At 37.9% G+C, this 21,252-nt stretch overlaps 3 protein-coding genes across 3 annotated transcripts; 1 reads left to right on the forward strand and 2 right to left on the reverse strand.

Annotated features, from left to right (window-relative positions):
- The first annotated feature begins 1,671 nt into the window (after window positions 1–1,671).
- On the forward strand, window positions 1,672–3,888 carry LOC110092488 (calmodulin binding protein PICBP). The gene is made up of 2 exons (XM_020817060.2): window positions 1,672–3,551; window positions 3,669–3,888. Exon 1 carries the CDS (start codon window positions 1,789–1,791, stop codon window positions 3,532–3,534), a length of 1,746 nt encoding a protein of 581 aa, XP_020672719.1. The 5' UTR covers window positions 1,672–1,788; the 3' UTR covers window positions 3,535–3,551; window positions 3,669–3,888.
- A 2,079-nt stretch (window positions 3,889–5,967) lies between these two features.
- On the reverse strand, window positions 5,968–9,505 carry LOC110092330. The gene is made up of 4 exons (XM_020816839.1): window positions 8,669–9,505; window positions 8,521–8,577; window positions 7,159–8,427; window positions 5,968–6,741 (listed from the first exon to the last, which is right to left on the reverse strand). Exons 1-4 carry the CDS (start codon window positions 9,503–9,505, stop codon window positions 5,968–5,970), a joined length of 2,937 nt encoding a protein of 978 aa, XP_020672498.1.
- Window positions 9,506–15,844: 6,339 nt separating this feature from the next.
- On the reverse strand, window positions 15,845–18,209 carry LOC110092601 (scarecrow-like protein 3). The gene is made up of 2 exons (XM_020817235.2): window positions 17,620–18,209; window positions 15,845–17,482 (listed from the first exon to the last, which is right to left on the reverse strand). The coding sequence occupies exon 2, from the start codon at window positions 17,294–17,296 to the stop codon at window positions 16,019–16,021; it is 1,278 nt and encodes a 425-aa protein (XP_020672894.1). The 5' UTR covers window positions 17,297–17,482; window positions 17,620–18,209; the 3' UTR covers window positions 15,845–16,018.
- Window positions 18,210–21,252: the final 3,043 nt, after the last annotated feature.

Here is a 21,252-nt window from a genome sequence, read left to right on the forward strand (position 1 = left end):
CCGCCATTGTCGATTGACATCCCACCGGTCATTTTAACCACCACTATCATAGGATATCATTCCCCACCAATTATGACCTCCTCTGTCTCCATCACTATTGTTAAGCTTTACATTACAATCATTTTACTTCAAATAAAATTTAAAAAAATTATTTATATAAATAATTTTAAATATTTAAAATATATTATATTTCATTTTACTTTATATACCCTTATATATATTAAGTCAAAATCTTTAACGTAATTTTTTTACTTTTATAACTAAGTTGATAAGGGAGGCCTTGCTCTGGTGGGCCCAAGAAGCTTTCGCCGTCCATATCCACTCCGGCCCACCGCCTCTCAAATTCTGTCCTTTTTATTTATAAATTAAATATTAAATCGTTAAATGACAGATTGTTGGGAGAAAAACTGGGTATAATGAGCGCGGTAACTTTAACCGCACACATCTCAGCTGCATTTGATCACACCAAGTTGTCATTGTGGGAGGAAATGATGTGACAACCACATCATTCTTAATAATAAATTGGGTGAAAATTTAAGGTAAAGTTGAGTGAAAATAAAAAAAAAAAATTATTAATTTTACTTTCATATATTTTTTTATAATTTTAATTTTTATGATATATATATTAATGATATTTATATTTTTTACATGCTTATGAATAATTAATTATAAAAAATTTGATTAAAATATAATCATGAGTATATTTTTCGATTGATCTTTTAGTTGAATAATAAATTTAAGAAAAAAAAATAATTTTTTCTTCCTTAGGATAGGGTTAATTTTGTGTAAGTTGGTCCACACATATGGGGTTATCTTCACCTTGAATTGAATTTATTTTGATCCAATCTCTAGCAAAATAAAACAATTCAATTTTAATTTTAATTTAATTAGTTAAAGCAAATTTTTAAGTTTCGATCATAATTATCAACCCTAAAAAAAACGTAAGATTTAAAAATTATCGTTTTATCGTGCGAAAAATAATTGAGATTTTAAGATAATTTTTTTAGGGTTTTTATTTATTTCATGCTATTAATAAAACTCATGTATAATATGTGCACTCAATTGAATAAAAAAAGGATTAGGCTATCTTGTTAGAAATTTATTTTAACGGTCTCATAAATTCAAAATCAGTTAAAAACAAAAACCTTCGGTGAGGATACCAAGTTGGACTAAATTTCTTGAGAAATTATTCTAGGAGGTTACCCAGATTTTTCAGAAATGAATCAGAATGCGTCACGTCACTTGGTACACAGCATCGATACATAGTAAAAACAGTGATGTGACGCATACTGATTCGCCTCCAGACTATATACTGTGACCCCCGTGGTTTTTCCCCCTTTTCAGGGGTTTTCCACGTAAAAATCTTGGTGTCTCATAAATGCTAGACCCTCTCTTCTTATCTGCTTGTGTGCTGGATCTTCGTACAATGCTAAGACGTTAAACTATATATTTCTCTACCGCCGCGAATATTCCAGGACGCAACAGATACATAGCAAAAAAAGTGATGTGACGCATCCTGATTCGCCTCTAGACTATATCCTGTGACCGCAAAGAATAACTAATCAAAATTTTTTTTGGCAATATTGCACTAACAAAAGTGGTTGTCACCGTTCCACTCTTATCAGACTTTATTCTAACACTGGTGGCCCTCCAACCTAATATAATTTAGGTGTAAAGAGGACACCCCCACGCTTAATTAATGTGATCAACTGTTTATTAAAATCAATCCCTTTGTTTCATCTTTCATCTCCCACAGCAACAACTTGCAATTCTCTTCTTCCTTCCACCATGGTTCAGAGGAAAGCACCAGACAAGCCAAAAGCTCCAATTGAACACAAGGAGAGCCATGGCAGACTAGACAGACAATTCTCTTCTCATCTGCAACAAGATACAAGAGCCAGGAGTGGAGCTGATCACAAGAAAAAGCTCATGAAGGTAAAATCCATTAAAGTTTCTGATTTGGATAGCTTCGAAGGCAGGAAGACCTCTTCTATTCCAATCAGAAACTACATGAAATCGACCAGCAGTTCAGATGCAAGGAAAGAGAAGTTGCAGGTAACGGTCAATTCTCCTGTTGGTAATTATAAGAAGAAAAGTACTCCAAGAAGCTCGAAGAAATCGAATGCCTCTTCTGTTGGTTTTTCTTCTCCTAGAGCTGTGAAGGCACTGAGTAGACAGTCCAGTCTGAAACCAGTGAAATCTTCAATGAAGAAGTGCTCGGTGGTCGCTTTGTGTGCCAAGAAGAATGTGAACAGGGCCACCTGCTCATCAACTTTGAAAGATTCGAAGTTTCCTTCAGCTTTAGAGCTCAATCATGGCGCAACTGAAGCCGAGGGAACTTCGAAGATAAGAGTCTGCCCTTATACTTATTGCTCCCTTAACGGTCATATTCATGAGCCTTTGCCTCCTCTCAAGTGCTTCATTTCTGCAAGGAGGAAGCTGCTCAAGACCCAGAGAAGTTTGAAAGTGAAGGGGCTGCTTTCATTTAAAACTAGTCTGTTACAGAAGGAAAGGAAGATGATTGATGATGAGCTAGAAGATGAAATAAGTAAGAATCCATCTGATTTATTTGTTGAGATTATTACCATGCCTCAAGAAGAAACCGTAGGGGAGTACAACTACGATGAAATTAGCATCATAGATGAGAAATATCATGAACAGTGTATGCCTCAGTTTAAGGAATATTCAGATATGAGCTTTGATCAGAACAGTGAATTTTCACAAGATGAAATGGATGATGTCATGATGAACTTCCTTGAATATGTGGAGCTTGATCATGGCAGAACAACAGCTAAGAAAGACTATGAGGAAGATGGTGAAATCAGGAAGCCCGAAATCAAAACTATTGATATGAATTGGGAAGAAGAAATATGTTCCTTTCCTGATAACACCCAGATGTCAGAATGCCCTGATGAACAGTTTTCTGCAGATGATGATTCAGAAAGTGAGGAGCGGAATTCACAAGTGTTTGAGAAGGAAGATTCCAACATCCCTGAGTTCAATTCTCAATCTATCGACGATGATGTTCAGAAGCTTTCATCAAAGACAACTAATTGCCAATCAGATGATATCATATTGGAAGATGAAGCTAAAAATCCAGAGAGAGAGCTGCAGGAGGATTCAAAAGGAACAGATAGAAATATATTGAATGTTTCTGCAATAGATTACAATGAAATTGATGGTGCTTTAAGCTCAAGATGGAGTATCACAAAAAAGAAAACAACTGAGGAATTTGAGCAAGTTAAGGAATTCAACCCACGGCCGCCGAATTTTCTCCCTTTAGAGCCTGATCCAGAAGCAGAAAAAGTAGATCTTAGGCACCAAACAATGGATGGGAGAAGGAATTCAGAGGAATGGATGATAGATTATGCTCTTCAACAGGCTGTAACAAGGTTAGGTCCTGCTAGGAAGAAGAAGGTAGCACTGCTCGTCGAAGCCTTTGAAACCGTGGTTCCATTGCCTATGTGTGAAAAACCTCTGAGCCATGGCACAACAACCTTCAATCACCTGAGTTTTGTTCAAGCATGCAATTAGCACTCTCAGGGTTAACTGTAAGCAATTATAGAACTCCAGTTTTATCTCATACTTTAATTTCTTTCATAAACTACTTCGTTGTAGGCTTTCATATTCTAGTTCTGATACTGATTCTATTAATTTTGTTCAAGCAGGTTACATAGAGCAATTATGCACTGATTGAGTGAGATTTAGGTGATAGAAATCTTTAATAGTGGGGATAAAGAAAGAATCCCTGGGCCAAGAATGTAGTACTGATATTTAATAGCGTGTTCTTTATCTGCATGAACAATTCTATTCTGCTTGTAAAAAAAAGGTTTGTATGGTGACTTTATAGATGATATGAACTATTTAAACTACATCTGCTTATATGTATTTTAATCTGTGAGGATGTTTCTACAGTGTAAAACATAGTTATTATATCTCGAGAGATTATTCTGTGCGGACACCAGATTGGAAGAACCGTCCGGTTTTGTCTCTGTGAATAGTAAAAGCACAACATGAACAGTAAAAAACACAGCTCAACAGCTGCGTTTTTACTGTTCACAGAGACAAACCTGATGGTTCTCTGTCCGGTGTCCGCACAGAATAATTCATCATTATATCTCTCTGTTGACAAAGAAATGTTGCCTTGAGATAACTTAGGCTTTGTTTGGGACAGCTTTAGGCCACTGTTTTTCTCTGATTTCTAGAGATTTTTATACTAAAAAATCGCTTTACAAAACAGTAAGAAAGACTCCCCAAACGAAGCCTTAGCTTCTTAATAAGATCAGCATAATCATTTTGATTTGTTCCATAGTTTATCCCTTAACTTCTCTCACATAGGTAATGGGGAAATGAAATTCTTCTTATAGATGATGTGGCATAGTTCATCTAATACTTATCAGCTAATTAAACCTGGGATTTTTTTCTTTTAAAGTTAGTGTGACATAGCTATCCAGGCTATAAAAGTTGGTGAGTTCATTAGTGATTAAAAATGGTATTTTACATTCTAAGACCTGTCTTAGGCGTAATTATCTGTAGATGCTTACCATTATGGAAAGTTTTTATGGCGATGTAAACCTGCTCAAATAGTTGTAATACAGCTGGATTGATGAATGCTTATGTTCTTAAAAAATATAAGTTTCGTTTGGGACCGCTTTCTTACTGCTTTCCGAAGTAGCTTTTAAGTATTTTTTTTAGTTTAAAAAATTTTTGTAATAAAAAATTATTTTGAAAAGTAGTAAAAAAGACGTCACAAATGAGAACATAGTTTCATTTGTATTTTCGACATACTCGACTTATGTCCCCCCACTTGATTGCTTGTAGAAGGAAAAATGGTATTAGAAAATGATGAAGTTTGTTATATTTTAATGTTTAGTTGAATGTAATTAAGAGTAAATTTAGGCTTAAACATAAAAAAAACAATGCTTTTATTTTTTATGCAAAATTAAGGTTTTTTTTTGGGACAGGTTTTTTACTACTTTCTAAACTATTCTTTTAGTAAAAAAATTTTGTTTAAAAATTTTTTTATACTAAAAGCTGCTTTAGAAAGCAGTAAAAAAATGATCGCAAATGACGCCTCAGTGAAAATGAAACTATTACTTCTTAAAACATATAATCTATCTCAAAGCAACCAAGTTAATGAGCTCTTAGATGAGCTAAGCCTATGGAAGTGACAAATAGATCAGATGATTTGAAGATTTAGGATAAACTTCAAAAGTTCGAATTTTTAAGGCAAACACAACCAAACTTCAAATTGGGGATCAAAATTAGGTTAAACAAATTTTTAGTCAAAATTATTTAGCCTAAAAGCTACATCTTATGATAGAGAACTAAAAAATTAATATTTCTATGCCAAAATATCTTTAAAGTGAAAATTTCAAAGTAAAAGGCGCCTTCACAATCATTTCATCACATAAGAGCTCTCTTTTTTTTCGGGGGAAATTCGGGGCCAAAGCCCATAACATTAAACCAGAAAGATTACAAAAAAGGAAATTGACTGCTACCACAACCAACCAGTAACAGTCAATCAAAACCCTATCAGCTTAAATGCTGCATAACAAAATAAAAACAATTACAAACTATCAGCAATGGCTGCAGAAATATAAGAAGAAAAGGTAAAGCATTAACCAAAACAAGGAAAAATGCCAAAGAGACAAAACTGGCAGTGAAGCAAGAAGAGCCGACTCCTCCAAAAGAGCTCCCAAGCCAAAATATCCTTGACTCAGAGAATAAATAGAGAGACACGACATATACACTAATCCTTGGTTGCCCGTAGACCGTCCAAGGGATATGGGAGCTTCATCATTGTCCAGGAAAGGCTTATATGTCAGGTCACAACGGATGGGCATATAACGGGATAGAACCAGCAAACCAGCAGCATCAGCTTCGAAGATACCGAATGTCCAGAAATTCCAAAGAACCATAGGAACCAGAGGGTACCAGTCCAGATAAAAACAACAAAGATAGGAATTACAACATAAATTCCTTAAAATGGTCCACCAACTTATCATCAGCTTTCCGTTTACCAATTTTAGTATGAATGGCAGAAGTAATAATTGTTTTAACATAATCTGGACTGTTCCACGAATTAGTGAATCTCCTAACATTTTGTTCCCTCCATATGTAGTACACAGCCACAGAAATAGCCAGAAAACAACAATTTTTCTCTGAAGCATTAAAGTTGGCATTGCAGTTGAAAAAATCATAAACTTGGTATAAATTAGGCCTAAAATAGAAGCATTTGAGGGCAGGCAGCAAGGAAGAGATAACAGTAAATGTAAAATCACAACTAAAGAAAAGGTGTGAGTGAGACTCATTATGCCCCCTACAAAAGTCACAAATAGGAGAAGCCGGGATTCCCCTATAAATAAGCTTGTCAGCACATTTAAGCTTTCCATTAATAGCCATCCAAGAGTAACAAGCATACCTCAAAGCATTCTTTTTATGCCAAATGAACTTAAACCGGCTTACATCCTCCAGATTATCAAAAAAATGGGAAGTAAAAGTCTTAAAAGAAGGCTTAGAAATACCAGCCCAATCCACACCAGAGACTTCCTCAACAGAAATGGTAAGAATTTTCTGTTTAATATCCACTGGCCACCCATCAGGTAGGTTCCAAGGCCCATTAGAAATAAAATCCATAACCTCACAGTCAACCAGAGCAGCATCGTATAAATGATTACCCAAAGAATCACCACAAAACCAAGGGTCCCAAAGCATTGAGAAATTGCAAGCATCTGCAACCTTAAAATCAAAAAGGTCCTTGGTTTGAATAGCAGTATTACACACTAGCTTCTAGAAGTAGCAGACATAGGGGGAGATTTCCAAGGAGAAAGAAATCTAGATTTAAACCAGTTACCCAAAAGAGAATGAGTATTATACATACGCCAAATGAACGAGAAAAAAAACCCCATAATACATCGAATCAAAGTATGGAATCCCTAAACCCCCTTTATCCTTGGGTTTAGTGACAGCTTTCTAAGAAATGAAATGCATTTTCTTATATTTGATATTCCCAAAAAGTAGGAATTTGGATCATAACTTGGAGAAAACCTTACGAAAAGCTTTGGGTATAATGACACCCCTAATCCAGTAGGCAATTGTATTTGAAATAGTAAATTTAATAAATTGGACCCTACCTGCAAAAGAAAGAAAACGTACTTTCCAACCCTCAAGTAGAGCAGAAATTCTGCTCAGAAGGGGTTGGAAGTGAGTGAAATTAAGTCTATTGTAGGTGATAGGAAGCCCCAAGTAAGTGATAGAATTCTCAATGGAGGAGATACCCAAAATAGAGGCAAGGAAATCAGCATTTCCCACCATCTTAGAGAAAAGAATAGAGCTCTTAGAGGGGTTAATATAAAGTCCAGAATCTTCAGAAAAAAGGAGCAAAGTATCCTTAAGACAGACCAAGTTAGCTTGAGAGGCCAACCCAAAGACCAAGAGGTCATCAGCATACATGAGGTGCTTAATAGAAAAGGATCCTTGATTCAGCCCGACAAAAGAAGAATGTTGAAGGCATTGAGAAAGTCCATCCATAGCAATGCAAAAAAGTAAGGGTGAAAGAGGACACCCTTGGCGGAGACCAGACAAGGAGCTAAAGAAACCTTCAAGAGAATCATTAAGGCAAATAGAGAAATGGACATTACTGATACAACCTTTGATCCAATCAATGAATTTGTCCGGGAAGCCTTTAAGTTTCAATCTGTGAAGCAGAAAATTTCTAGAAACCGAATCAAAAGCCTTTTTAATATCAAGTTTAGCACAAAAAAACTTTTGTGGGCCTTTAAAAACCTTAAGCAACTCATTAGACAAGATAATGTTGTCCATGGACTGTCTATTAGCAATGAAACTCGCTTGGCTATCATGGATAATAAGGGGTAAGATAGGCTTAAGTCTATTAGCAATAAGTTTAGCCATAATTTTATAAAAAACATTACAAAGAGAAATCGGCCTGAAATCAGAAATACTAGAAGCATGTGATCCTTTAGGAATGAGAGTGATAGCCGTAGCCTTAGCCCCTTTGGGCATGTCCCCAGTAGCAAAACAATGCGTAACAGCAATACAAAGTTTATACCCAATAATGTGCCAAGCTTGTTGATAGAAACTGAAGGAAAAACCATCCGGGCCGGGAGCAGAATCAGGTTTTCCAGCAAAAACCACGACTTTAATATCATTGTCAGTAAAAGGCTCAACAAGAGAGTTACAAAAGGAGGAGGGAACCATATTACCAACAAGAATAGACAAAGAGTCATTCCTAAAGTGATTAGTGGCATTGAAAAGGCCTTTGAAATGCTCAATAAGCTCCACCGCAATATTGTGATGTCCAGTAATAATGCCCCGGCTAGAGGAGATTTCTTTAATCAAATTCCTGTTGGCTCTAGATCTAATTTTAGCATAAAGAAAATCAAGATCATCTTCCCTCTGAGCAAGCTAATAAGATTTAGCTCTTTAAAATCCAAGAGGACCATTCCATTTGTAAAAAATTGAGCTTCTCATTAGCCATTTTAAGATTGGTGTTAAGACCATGGTCCAGAGGAGAAGATTGTAAGGCATTAAGGCATTGCATCTGATGGCTCTTAGCTTCCAAAATAGCATTGGACAAAAAGGTAGAAGAATACTAGTTCATACCTTTAATCTTATTTTTAAGAACTTTCAAACAGTTGTAAAAAACAGAGATAGGGCTATCCATATTAGGACAGTTAAAAGCAGTAAGCAAAACCTCCCAAAAACCATCCATATTAAGCCAAAATTTCTTGAACATGAACCTAGAGATGGTTTTGTTAACATTGTTAGCCAGCAGAATAAGGGGAGAATGGTCAGAACCGAAGGAAGAATCCACCTTGTAATGAGCAGTAGGGAAGAAATCAAGAAATTCAGAATTCACCAAAATTCTATCGAGCTTAATGTGAATGGGCAAATAAACCCTTTGATTAAACCAGGTATAAAGGAGACCAACTGAGGAAAGGTCTTGAAGCCCATAGTTAAAAATAAAATTGCTAAACTCCCCCAAACGGCCTTGAGGTAAAGGGGTTCCCCCAACCTTCTCATAATCATACCTGTAACAGTTAAAATCTCCCAAGACAGCCCAGGGAAGATGAATGCTTTGAGAAATTTGAAGAAGATTGTCCCAGAGAACCTTCCTATCTTCCGGCTGATTAGCGGCATAAATGACGGATAATAAGATCGGAGGGGAGGAGCTAGAGGAAAACATCCCATGAATGATCTGAGAAGAAATGAAGGAAGGAGAAAAGGAAACAGCCATGGAGTCCCACTTGAGCCAAATCCTACCAGGATTTGAAAAAGCAAAATTGTCACAGCACAATTCATTCTCAAAAAGCTTGTGGCAATGACAGAACCAAAGATCCGAAGACATAGAAGGATGAATTTTAGCTTCTAATATACCAAGAAGCTTGAGGTTATGGGAAGAGATGAGGTCTTTGCACATAGTAACTTTGAGAGGGTGGTTAAATCCTCTCACATTCCAAGAAGCAAAAGGAGGTAAGGACATGATTAACAAGGATTTTTTGCCTTTTTGGCAGATTTGGCTTTGGGTTTCTTCGGAGGGGAAGCTTTTTTAGATGAGGCTTTGGATTTAGAAGAAGTTGTAAGATATTGCACCTTGGAGTCAACAGAGTTGTGACTGTAAGAGTCTGTTGACAAAGAGGCAGAGGAAACATCTTCATCATCACAATTTTCTTCAGCCACAACAGCTAGAGCAGGATCCTCATTCAAGGAAGCAAAGCTGCTATTAATAAGAACTTGTGGAGGAATCAATAACTGAATGGGAAGAGAGGGAAGAGACGAGGAAGATTCAACATTAGGAAGATTAAGATTAGGAATAGCAGAAACTTGTTCGGTGGGGATGGTCGGATCCTCAGGCTGAGAAACCAACGGAGTAGGGAGAAGGGGGAGAGTGGAGAGATCAGAAGAGGGATTTTGGTCCATAGAAGAGGGAGGAACCAAAACCGTTTCAGAGGCAGGGGGGTTAGAAATTATTTGGTTCGGAAGCGGAGGTTTAGGTGTAGGAGTAGAGGGCCGAGTGGCCGATTTCTTGCACTTACTTCTTCCACGGGGAAAAATGTTTTTCGGGACAGGCTTGGGGTTGGGATTAGAAGAACACAGTGCAAAGGGGTGGAAGAGAGAGCCACACCCTTCGCATGGAGTTGGTTTCCAGACATAAACAACTTTCAAAGTCATGTCTTCACCATCCAAATCCAAAGGTATTTCATATAGCAATTTAGAATCCTTGCTAATATGAACACAAACACGAGCGAACGTGAGCATCGTTCTCTTGGTCATCAAAGCATCAACAAATAAAGGAATACCCACAAAACTAGCGATTTTGGAGATTCCAGTGGGAGTCCACAAAGCAAGCGGAAGATCCAAAATTTTAATCCAGATCGGAATTAGAGCGGATTCATCCCTAATGGGTTTAAATTTTGGATTCCACTTTTGTAAAATAAAAGCCTTACCCAGGAGGAACCAAGGACCATCTGAGAAAACAAGCTCCATATCTTCAGCCGAGATGAATTTAAGAAGGAAGAAGCCATCTGCCATGGAAAGCAAGGAGAAAGAGCCTTTGAGCTTCCATGCCTTGTTCATAGCACCGAGGAGCCGTTCATAATACGGGCGAGGCCCGATGGAGTATCCAACTAGAGAATGAGTCCAGATGCTCTTCCCAGCAGCAAGCTCATCTGTAGAAATGGAGAGTTTTTTGGTGGGAGTGATAAAAGACATCCGCTAGTCATCAGGAATGACCGAAGGAGCAGTAGGTTATCCGCGTAGGAGACCAGCGGTCTTGAAGGAGCACCAAGCACGAAAGTGCCCGAGAGAGGGGGGAAAGCAGAGGGATCAAGAGCCATTCCGGAGAGGAGGAGCCAGCCTCCTCTCGAAAATGGAGGAAAATGGACAGGCGGCCGAAGAAGAAAAGGCGGGAAGTAGTCGCCAAAGAAGAAAAAACCCTAGCAGAGCCAAATCGCCTAAAAGTCTCTGCCATGAGAGCTCTCAATATAGCTCATCTCTTCCACTCAAACTAAAATTTTTTAACACAATTCATCCACAACATTCTCATTCATGCCTAAAATGTCTATCAACTTCTTCCACAACAGCCTCTTTCAAATAACTCAAAACGCCCATCGAATCGATCACATAACTATCATTGATATCTTCTTATTAATCATAGGAAAAAGATTAGGTGAGAATACCCTCAATAAAATTTATATTAGAATGGATTTAAAAACCTTCGTATCTATTTTGAAATAGTGCAATACCAATTATTTATATATTGCAATACATATATTATATAATTCTATTTTTTTTCACATTTATTCAGGCTTTTATACCAATTTTAAACACCAAAAATGATTTGCATGATTGAAATATGGTAATTGCTCAGCACAACTACCACAACTGTTGAATAAGATCCCAATCCTATATACATATATGCAAATTAGCACAAAAAGTATATACCCTCAATAATGGTTTGGCCCAAATGGAGGGCATATAAGCAATTACAACTTAGTGATATATCATAGTTAGGGGTGTCAAAACAGGATTTCGGATCGGGTTCGAGTCAAACCGGGAACTGACCCGGGTTCAAGTGGGTCGATCCGAACTCGACCTGGTTATGTAAACGGGTCAGAAATCTAGACATAGACTCGATCTGTCAGGTTACCGGGTTGACCTAACCCGACAAGTTTGACCCAAGGACGGCTACGGCGGGACGACGGGGTGGTGGACGGAGAGCGCGCGTGTACGCGAGATCCAAGCGCTAGTGGCGTGTGCAAGCAAGAGTTGGTGTGCACGGGCAGGAGTGGGCAGCCTCGGGCATTTATTTTTAAAATAAAATATTTTAATTTCTGAGAAATTTGATATAAAATATTAATTTTTTGGATTTATATTAATTTTTAATATTTTTTAAAGTTTTCTAGTTTTAAAAATAGATTTAAATTAAATATTATAAAACGGTGGCACCGGCGCTACGTGGCAGCCTCTGCTTGGCTATCCCAAACCATCTACACGATTTAAAATCATTGCAAATGATTACAGCGGCACAGAAATTAGCACCGCGGCACTTAACCACGTAGGCGCTCACCCTCATGAGTCGTTGGATATCTGCAGTTTCTCGAAATGGACGGCAGGGATGAAGCCGAACGAAACAAATGACCACGGAATTTGATTAGCGGTCGAATGATGCCGCAAGACTGCTTGATCTGGGCTGTTAATCGCACAATCATTGGCTCAGAAAATGAACACAATGGGTACGTTGCGAACAAACCCTAGAAAGGGTTTGTTTGCCTCGTTTGCTCGATCGGATCGATCAATTTGTATGAATTTTTAAACATGCATAGGATGCATGAAGAGCATTTATGTGAGACCAATTTTGCAGTTTAAAATGTGCTTTATGAAAAGTTATTTAAATCTAAGTGTTCTACACTAGGTTTTACGATTTTACCAAAAATATCCAATGGATTTGGGAAGTCTCGGGCTTGTTGCACTTGTAGACTGTTCATACTCCTACTTGTAGAAGAATTTGCGGCTCGAAAAGCTTTAGATCATGAGATCTAGGCCTTGGACATACTAGGTACTCAGTTCGCCGGAAAGCTCGCCAGCGGCGGCCTTGGATGGTAGTGTTCGACTTCGAAGAGGTAGAGGAAATCAAGGAGAGCTCAATGGAATAATCACAAGCTTTGGGAGGCTTTAAGCAAGAAGAATATTCAAGATCCCCTCTAGTGAGGGATCTGACCTCTATTTATAGCCTTAACCCTAGGATGGACGGTCAGGATGCCTCCTAGCTAGGGTTGATTAAGAGAGATCTAAGCTCTCTTGGTCGTGTTGAGAGTCAAGGGATGGGAGTGTTTTAATGCCAATATGCCATGTGGGTCAAGTATTTGACCTAAATAGGTCAATTTTGACTAATTTAAGGCCGAGTTGACCAAATCAACTATTGACTAGGTCAACTTGCTCAATCAAGCCTGAATTAATAAGAATTGAGCTCAAGGTGATTTGAAATCGATCTAAATTCAAATAGGAGTGACTTAGAATGGCATGGTCAACCTAGGTTGACTTGGTCAACTAGGTTGACCCAGGACTTGGGTTTGGGCTCAACAAATTTAGTTCGACTCACTGAACCCATTGGAAGTGGTCTTAGGATTTGACTTGATCACTTTAACCAAGTCAACCCTCTTGACCCTAGTCTAGTGAAAAGCAAGATCAACAAGAATATAAAAAAATTTCTTTATTCTATCATGCATTAATCTTTGTGCGTAGAGGTTAAGGTCAAGACTCACAAGAAATGATTGGATAACATCTCCAAAAAATTTAATTATTTATTTATAATGATAATTAAAGCAAATAATTATTATATAATAATTTCTAATAAGTATTCTTTATTGATAAGAACTTGTGTTGTGAAAAGATTTATTTTACTAAAATATATCAAAAAATTTATAGAAGATAAACAATGAAATAGCTTTATAGAATATATGGAAATTATTTTTTAAATAAAATCATTTGGAATAATGCCCACCCAGGGGTATCAAAATGGCTTGACCAATTAAGTTCAGATCTGACATGAATCTAATCAATTAAAGGCTAACCCGCTTAATAAACGAGTAAAAAATTTCAACCAGAACTCAAACCGCTAGTAACCTAAATGACCCGACCCTGAGTTCACCCATTTTGGTTAATTTTTTTTTATAACTTAATAAAATATAATAACTTATTTAACTATAAAGTTTAAGATATTTGATTAAAAATAAGAATATTCTACACACAATTTTAAAAAAAATTAAACGGTCATTTTTATGTTATATAGGTTGGCGGGTCAATTCAAACCCGAATTTTTTTCAATCAGATTCGGTTCGGATCATTTTTTACACCCTTACCCCCAATGATTTTATTTGATCATACAAAATGCCCTACAATAATGAGTAATCAGCAACCATTTCCTCTGGAGTTTAGAAGACTGCCACAGGACTCTCTCAATTTTTAAAAAGTATTAAGCACCCTTTTAATTTTTTTTTTTCATTCAATTTTATTAGTCTTCACTTACGTATTCATGTTTTAATGCAATTTTTTTAATAAAATATTCTATTTTTCTCATTTTTTTTATAATAATATTTTTTTTAAAAAAAAATTAAACTAACGATAGTTAATTGAAACAAATAACAAAAGAGAAATATTTCATATTTTACCTCATTTATGAGGGCCACATAATTGTTAATAAGTATTGAAGTAAAAAGGGTGTAAAGTAATCTAAATGCAATAGAAAATATTATTAGAGAAATGCAAAAAAAAAAAAAAAAAAAAAAAAAAAAAAAAAAAAAAATAAACAAAAAACAAAATTTATGCGTTTGGAATTCAATTTTTAGTTCTTCCCCACCAAAAACTTTCTAATTAAATGTTGATGTATTTGATAATTATTAAACTTACCCGACTAAACGGATTTTCAAATATACTATAAATTTGATATCATTGCTACCATAGGTTGGCACTAGCCATAGCCGTTATCATCTACCACTTGCTACCGGCTACCACCCACAATTGCCATCGCACCCAACAACCTCCCGTCATAGCCATCGCCCATCGCAGGCTGGGGTTGCCATCAACACTCATTTGCCATTAGTCCATGTCATCATTAGGCTTTACACTTCGTTCATTTTACTTCAAACCAACTAAAAAGGAAAAAAAAATCAATTGTAATGTTGATGTATTTGACAATTGTTGAAGTGTCGACCATCACCCACAGTTGCCTTTGCACCCAACAACCTCCCGCCATAACCACCACCCATCACAGGTTGTGGTTGCCACCAACACCCGTTTGTCATTAGTCGCCAAATAAAAGAAAAAAATCAATTATATTCATTTTACTCATTTAAATAACTTCAAATATTTTAAATCCACTGCATTCTTTTTAAAATGTATGTCAATTTACTCTGCATATTTTTCATCCAATCAAATGGCCCCTCCATTTTCAAAAAAAGAAAAAAAAAGTAAGGTCGACGGGTTGGGTTTAGATCGAACCCAACTTGAGCAGGCCGTAAACGGGTCGACACTAACCCGACCCGATTTTATAAACATGCCAGGATTGTCAACTCGGACTTGATCTGTGTGGGTTGCTATGTTGACCCGACCTAACCCCCTCGACGGCATGCCAGCGGCGGTGACACAACGAGGCAGTGAGCGACACGTGACGATTGACGAGTTAGTGAGGGACATGATGATTGACACAACAAATCGACGCAAGTGACACGACGATTCACGAAGACAGGTCATGTGAGATTACGAACGAGTCAATCTGGGTTGGTTTCGAGTTTTCGAGTAAACTAGAGCCCGACCTAGTTTTACAAACGGGTTGAAATTACAAACCCGAATCCAACCCGTATGACAAATGGGTTAATCCGAACCCAAAATTTTTCGGGTCGGGCTTCAGATCAGGTTTCAGTGGTGTCAGATTTTGACACTCTATTCTGTCAAATTAGCACTAGGGAAAAAAAAAAAAACTAATACCATCTCTTAATTGCCTTACAAGTTGCAACTATAAATAATCATGCAAATATCAAAACCCATACGGAAACGCTGAAATATCATAACATCCCAGGAAACTAGGAAAGGTTATTCCTCCATCTTTCTCGTGGAGTAAAAATTATTCTCTGCGGATATAATCTATGTACTATACACACCTGTAGTCAATTTTGATTGGAGTCCCAATATATCTGGACTCCGCCCAGAATAAGTTCTCCTCATGGAGACAATCAGAAGAACGAAAACTAACACCAGTCCACCAAGCTCCAAACAAAAAGGAATCCAGAAGCAAACTTCAATCTGATAAGCAATTACTTTCCTATATCCAGCTTCCACAATACTGCAATATATATCACATGAAAAGTATGAATCTTTACACGACGATGTTTGTTTAGTGATACATTGGTCAACAGATAATACCAAGAAAAATATTCATCATCATCAACAACATGATCTATATCATCAGAACCAGTGATCAACAAAAATTCAAATCTAATCACCTCCTGAATCTCCAAGCAGAAACAGAAAACAAAGCCCTTTCCTGCCAACAAAAGAAAAAGCTTCCATTTTGCTCCTTCACTTGATACCCATCAGAACCGAATCCCAGAAGCAGTCGCCTCGCTTGCATCAGTCCATGGTAACTCAAACCCACTCTCCAAAATCCAGCCATTTCCAGCCTCTGCATCCACCTCTCGAGCTTCTCATGTCTCTCCTTCCTCTCCAACCCTTCACAAGCTATGATGTTCTTAATCTCCTCCCCAAATAGCATCTTTTCCACCCTCGCTCGCTCCGCTGACTGCCTTGGCACAGTCGACTCCAAGCAATCGAACATGGCCGCGTAGAAGTACAATGCCTCCATGAACCTTTCTTTTAAAGTTGAACCATTATGGTTCGATTCCTGTTCAGTCACCACCATGATTTTGGGGGAAAGCCCCCACAACGAGGTAAGAAAGCTTTCTATTTTGGTGGAAAAGTGCTTCCTTGGTGCTGCGGCGTCGTCGTTGGGGGCGAGGAGGGGGTGGAGCTGGAGGAGGGAGGTGATCGCCAGCGCCTCGCCGGTCTTCACGCGGAGGCTTTCGACGTTGAGTGTATCGAGCCGGGAAATAACGGCGTGGAATTGAAACGGTATGTCGAGTTTCTCAGCTTCATTTGAGAGGATAGAAGCCATGTGGGTAAGGAAATCCCTGCTCTCGCCGACGGCGGTGATACGTAGGTGTGGCGGGCCTTCTTGCCTTGCAGCGAGCGATTGAAGCAGAGCGATCCATTGGCTTGGATCAGAGCCACCGAGGTCGACGACGTGAACTACTTTCTCGCCTTCCATGGCTTCTAAAATAGCTTGGTTAGAGACGAGGAAGGAGAGGCGGAGGAAGGGGAAGAGGTCATGAAAGAGTCGGCAGGCGTGGAAAGTGGAAGCGGAGGAGGATTCAGGGAGGTCAGGGTTGAGGGCGCGGTAGAGGCCAGGCCAGGAGCGGAGGAGACGGCGGGCGAGTGCTTCGGTGAAGTAAGAGGCGATGCGCTGCATGGTATCGCCGTCGGGGGAGGAAAGGAATGATATTTGTTCGAGAAAGGCGTTGGCTTGGTCGATATTTCCGGCAGCGACATGGGTGGCGCAGTTGAGGAGGAGGTGGATGAGGAAGAGACCTCGCTCGTCGGATTTGAGATCACGTAGCCATGGAGCGTAGGGGGAGCCCAGGGAAGTCGGGGAGATTGACATGAAGCTTGCTAAAGGGGAAGAAGTGACCGAAGAAGATAACTCGTCGGCTATTCCGGCCATGACCCAAAAGACAGCTTTTTTTTCTTTTAGCTTGGCTGGAAAAGAAGAAAAAATGCTTTGGTTTATAATAGACGAGAGAAGAGATGGAGGTGAGAACGCCCGAAAGTTAGCTTTTTGCAAGTAGAGGTTGCAGCCGAAAGAAAATAGAACACTTTGGCTATCATCCCTTGAACAAATCAAGCGATGCTGAAAAACAGAAACAAGAAATGTCAGAAAAGAGCGGAGAAGATCTCAATCAATGGAATACAGAGCGACAGTTTGAATATTGTGTATCAGCCGAAGCTTTTCAATGGCTTCAAAACGAAGAGAGGAAAGCGTCTCACCTAAACTCTTTGAAATCCTCTGCTCCTCCTCGATTCTTCCTTTCTTCAAATTCTCTCTCCCTCTCTCTTGACCTTCTCTGCCTCTTCCCCTCCAGAAGCAGAGCAGACTGCAAAGATCGGTCTCTTCGCCTCTGCTTATTGCCGTCCTTTGGATCTCTTATCGGTCTTGTACAACAATAATTAGTCAGATTCTTTATAATTCGATCTCCTCAATGCATTTTTTGTTGGCTTCTTTGGCTCTTAAGTTGGCTTTTGTCCGTTTCCTGCCCAATCTATTATTTATCTATTTTCTAACAAATTTTTACTCTGAACGACTATTTCGCACACATGTTCTTCTGCTCATATTCCAGTCAAATAATCTCTCTCTACATTCACACCTCCTTTAAACAGTCTTCTTTCTTCTGCTTTGGTTTCTTTGGCATCTCGGTTAAGACTTTTTAGCCACAAATCCTTTCATTTTTAATTAAATTTGAGCCTTCCCTCCGAGCTTCCTCCCCCTAAAAAATAGCAGAAGCAGCCGAGGTTTTTGAGGTGGGTTAGGCGACAAAAGCGAAGGCTTTGTCTGCATCGATTGGCTGTGTCTGCTTGCGAAAGGGAATATGGAATGAATTTGTGAGAAGAAGCGCCCATCTTCTTCTCTTACCTCCTTTTCTTATATATTTTTTTAAATTATATGAGCAGAGGAGAGAACAAAAATGATGGTTTTAGTCGTATTGTATTAGCAAATGGAAAAGAATAGGATTAGTATGAGGACTTTTTGTCTTGATGTTGGGAGATGGGGAATAATACCAACCTCCTTATTCCTTATTCTTGCTAAGTTCCAAGAAGAAGATAACAAATGAAAGCACCGCTCCTTGTTGCTATTTGGACTTTCTGTGGGTGGAAAAGTGGGGACTGGGGGTTTACAATTTACAAGGAGGCCCCCTTTGAAAGCCTTTTTACCATGTGTCCATATAGTGGAGGGGTGGGGTCCATTGAATGGGCAAAATTTTTTTTTTAAAGTATTTATTAGTTTAATAAATATTAATGTTTTGATTTATCATTTATGTATGTATTAAATTATTAATCAAAATATTTGTGTTTATATATTTATTATCTAAATTTCATTATATATAGGATTAACTTTTAAACTAAATACCAATTAAATTTTAATTAGCCACTAAACCAATCAGAAAAATAAATTTTAAATCAAGCGAAGTTACTCGTTGAAGGAGCTACTCCTTATTCAAAGTAAATTGCTCGTTAAACAAACAACTTATATATTTTTATTTTTATTTTTTAAAACAACAATATTAATAAATCAATGTCATTAATATTTTTGAGATTTATTTTATAATTGTATATTATATGTGACAATTTAAATATGCATTGAGCTGTAAAGTTGTAGGGAGTAGTCACATTCTTTGAGCTGTAAAGTTGTCTTATCAAATCAATGTATATTATCAAATTATATATGTATGTTTGTATTGTCTTTTCATATAGTCAATAATAATAAATTTGATTAAAAGATTTTCATTATTCAGTTTACTTCGTTTACGTGTGATTCAAAAGCTATATAAGTTGTAGATATAGACATTCCTTGGATGAGTAGGATATGTATCTTGTAGCCTAAGTTTTTTTTTTTACAAGAGTTGTTCAACCTTTTATACATTACTCAACAATATATTCGTCGGTTATGGAGAAGATTCAAAGAATCCCCAAAAAACAGATAATTCAAGAGATAAGCACTCGATTGAAAGAAAGTTTGAAGTTATGTACTTATCATCATAAAAAAATTTATCTTTTGGGCACAAATCTCGAGACAAAACTGAATTGAAAGCTTCTAAAATTAAATATGGGACCACCCAAACTTCGATTTCAGCAAACTTCGAGTCGAACTAAACATCTTAAAAAGACGAATCCAACGACACTAAAATCATTCAAATCCAAGCCCAAACTAAAAATCCAAAATATGTTTGGAGAGTTCAAAGCATAATTTGGATTAACAAACAAATTCCAAATGTGGCATGCTTACAATCAAATCAAGCGGCTCGATGAGATGAATCCAATGAGCCCGAGATTATCGAATTTTTATATTATTAAGACATTCAAAAGATCAATATCTTTCGTCCATTAAAATCACTCTCATCTTGACCTTGATTCTCCCTATATTTATAAGACATGACGCTATCAAATAACTATAAATAACTCTCATTTTTCACATGATAGGTAAAAGAAATGAGGAAGAGAAGGGAAGAATTTGGGAGCTTCCTCACTGTCGACCACTGCCGGAGTTCTTATCCATCATCTCCAAACTTCCGTCTGTTCGTCGACCACCCTCAGAGTTCTTCTAGACCACCATCAAACTTCTGCCCATTCGTCGACAACCAACAAACTTCCATCCATTTGTCAACCACCGCTAGAATTCCTCCTGACCTTCATCGCCCGTCAACTATGGTCCCCAACCTCTATTGCCCCCGAATACGGTCCTTCCGACCACCATTGCCAACTACGATCCTTCTGACCTCCATTTCCCGTTGAATACAATCCTTTCGACCATCGCCACTTACCGACTAAGGTCCTTCCCCCCCGACTATGGTTATTCCAACCATCATCGCCAAGTACGATCCTTATGACCTCCATCTCCCGCCGATGTTGACATCATTTTTGTATGAGGTCACTAGGACCAATCTAGACCTTAGGATCTACCTAGATCTTAGAAATCCAAACCAAAATTCAATGCTAAAAGGCTAAGTCCTAAAAGCCTTTTAATAATTTTCAAACACTTTAAACCCCATTCAAACAACCTCTGATTCAGAGTCTATTACATGCAAAGTGATAAAACATGTCTCTGGAGGTAACCCTCCAAATTTGAGCCTTTTCTGAGTTCTCTAATCCCAGAAACTTAATGAAAAATCAAAGGCTGTAAAACCTTTAAATATTTACAGCCTATGCCACTAGACCTGCCATCCAATGGATTTTGACCTTGGAGCTTTCTATAAAGCCTCCAATGACTTCCAGACACTTGATTATGACCTATTGAATATTAAAATACACCTTGGTAGACCCACTTTGATCCTCAGTTGACCAAGGGTCAAAATGACCAAAATACCCCTATGGGGTTCAAATGCCAATTTCAAATCAAACGACCTCCAAATTGCTTAGAAACACTTCCAGCAAGTTTAAAATATCAAATCAAATCTGTTGAACATAAACCCAGACCCTGGGTCAACCTAGTTGACCAAGTCAACCTAGGTTGACCAAAGAGGCCCTTAAGGATCAAAACGGGTAGGGCATTTTAACCGAATTGACCTCCCCATACCTGGAGACCATCTCCGATAATCTCCAAATATCATTTCAAACCTGTTGAGCCTGGACCCACCTCTTTGGTCAACTTGGCTGACCAAGTCAACCTAGGTTGACCTATGATTTCCTTAAGGGTCTAAGTGGGTTATTACTACCCATTTGAGCAAATCAAGTCCTTTAAACCTTCAAATCCATCTCAAATATTGATTCAAATATTTTCAAATCCTTTTGAAGTCAAATCACCATAGATCTTGACTTAGTCAAACCCTTTACTATAGTCAAACATACACATATTTTTGGCATTCAAATCCTATTTCCTTAAGCTCGGATACCAATTACAGCTCAGGT

Source organism: Dendrobium catenatum, unplaced genomic scaffold, assembly GCF_001605985.2.
Source record: "Dendrobium catenatum unplaced genomic scaffold, ASM160598v2 fragScaff_scaffold_716, whole genome shotgun sequence".
NCBI classification, from domain to species: domain Eukaryota; kingdom Viridiplantae; phylum Streptophyta; class Magnoliopsida; order Asparagales; family Orchidaceae; genus Dendrobium; species Dendrobium catenatum.